This window comes from Saprolegnia diclina (assembly GCF_000281045.1).
Source record: "Saprolegnia diclina VS20 unplaced genomic scaffold supercont1.91, whole genome shotgun sequence".
NCBI classification, from domain to species: Eukaryota; Oomycota; class Saprolegniomycetes; order Saprolegniales; family Saprolegniaceae; genus Saprolegnia; species Saprolegnia diclina.
In genome coordinates, this window is record NW_008246158.1 from 45,865 (window position 1) to 47,848 (window position 1,984).

Below are 1,984 nucleotides of genomic sequence, written 5' to 3' on the forward strand. Positions count from 1 at the left end.
TCGGCCGTGATGCGGTAGTAGACAAGGAACAAGGCCGGGAGGACGCCAAAGCCAAAGAGCACGCGCCACATGATCTCGAGGTTCTGGTCCGTCTCATCGAGAGCGTTGACCATGATCAAACCGAGGATGCCGGCCGTGAAGAAGCCGACACCTTGCAGCGAGAACGTCAGCGACACGCGGCGGTTGCGGTCGGCGGGCGACGTGGCATCTTCCGACGACGACGACGCCGCCAGCGGGTACTCGCCACCGATACCGAAACCGAGGACACCGCGCGCAATGACCAAGAACCACAGCGTGCCATGGGCCGAGCCGCCGTAGGCTGCGGCCGTGAGGATGCCACCAATGATCAAGATGGCGCAGGTCGCAATCATGCAGTTCTTGCGGCCGTACATGTCACCGAGAAAGCCAAACGTGAGCTGCCCGAGGACAGCGCCGATGAGCGCGGCCGTCGAGACGTTGGACTTCATGTCGGCCGTGTACTCGGTGCGGTACTGGTGCTTGAGGATGATGTTGACGATGTTGATGACCTGGAGGTCGTACGCGTCGTTGAAGAAGCCGAGGCCGCGGAGGAAGAACTTGTTGACCATGCTGGCGGGACGACTGAGGAAAAGGCAAAGTGAGCTCAACCAAGCCGAGCGAGTCGTGAGGAAAGGGCCCCAGAGTTGTTGAAGTCCCGAGTGCAACAGAAGACAACAGATTCGTTTAATAAAAAGTTTGTATGGTATCGAATGTCAAAAACATCTGGTCAGGCCGTGTGGCGACACACCTTCTGGTTCGGCACGCTCTCTGCTTCGTGACAGTCTTGGGTGATAGTGCAGTTCTTTCGTTTTTCTACGAAGCATCTTCATGGTCCTGGAGAATCCAGGGAACCATGCTATCGGCAATCACAGCAGAGGTGTTTTTTCGATGATTGGCCATCGAGTACCGAGACGCATTTGAGCTAGACGATCTCTAGAATCATCTCTTCTAGCCAAATTAGACTGCATCCACGCGTTCACCAATGTTTCGAACGCTAGTAGTTTGTATAATTAGTGGCTTGAAGCAGGATTGCGCCAAATCGTTGCGCTCTAGTTACCAACTCGACACCATAAAAGTCAACGAGACCGCAAGCAACCCTCTCAAAGTTCAATCGCATACGACGTGCGAGATGAGCGAATCCGAGATTCGATTGCGGGCAACACCCCTTTCCTCGCTTCAAGCTTTGCAGTCCACGCCGTTCAACACGCGAGCCCCGAGGACGCCGATACTGACGCTCCGGTTACTACTCTCACAGCGCTTTGCGCGCCTACTGGCATCGAATACAGGCGATGCGGTTTGCAGTATTTGCTCGTCGCTGGATAGTTTTGGAGCAAAATTACTGCTGCCACGTCTGAGGCAAGCAGCTCCGACGCATGCCTGCCCCCGAACAGCGTCAACTTGGAGTACTCGTAGCACTACGGTGCCGAGTACTTGCTGGTCGACTGCGAAGGCACACCAGGTATATTTTCCCGTTGGAAGAGCAAGGCGCCACAGCCATTCACCTAAACGAGCGTCGAGCGTTCAGCGTTCAGCGTCGGCAGCACTCACATCATCGTTCCCCATCTGTTTGAGACGTGACATTCCTTCCCATACACATATGTAGTCTATCGAATCCAAGATTCCCTCGGCGACCCACTTCCTTTTCCTCATGCAGCACCACATGGTGCGGCTCGCGCTCGGCTCGGGTGAGCTCACTTTGCCTTTTCCTCAGTCGTCCCGCCAGCATGGTCAACAAGTTCTTCCTCCGCGGCCTCGGCTTCTTCAACGACGCGTACGACCTCCAGGTCATCAACATCGTCAACATCATCCTCAAGCACCAGTACCGCACCGAGTACACGGCCGACATGAAGTCCAACGTCTCGACCGCCGCGCTCATCGGCGCTGTCCTCGGGCAGCTCACGTTTGGCTTTCTCGGTGACATGTACGGCCGCAAGAACTGCATGATTGCGACCTGCGCCATCTTGAT

General features: G+C 55.8%; 2 protein-coding genes across 2 annotated transcripts in view; one reads left to right on the forward strand and one right to left on the reverse strand.

The window, feature by feature from the left end:
• Positions 1 to 587, reverse strand: part of SDRG_15403 (hypothetical protein) — a gene marked incomplete at both ends in the record, with an annotated part of 1,351 nt that extends 764 nt beyond the window's left edge. Inside the window, one exon of the mRNA XM_008621574.1 lies at positions 24 to 587. Coding sequence (XP_008619796.1) covers positions 24 to 587 — 564 coding nt within the window. The remainder of the gene's footprint in view (positions 1 to 23) is intronic.
• Positions 588 to 1,689: 1,102 nt separating this feature from the next.
• Positions 1,690 to 1,984, forward strand: part of SDRG_15404 (hypothetical protein) — a 1,477-nt gene continuing 1,182 nt past the window's right edge. Inside the window, exon 1 of the mRNA XM_008621575.1 lies at positions 1,690 to 1,939. Coding sequence (XP_008619797.1) covers positions 1,743 to 1,939 — 197 coding nt within the window. The 5' untranslated portion in view covers positions 1,690 to 1,742. The remainder of the gene's footprint in view (positions 1,940 to 1,984) is intronic.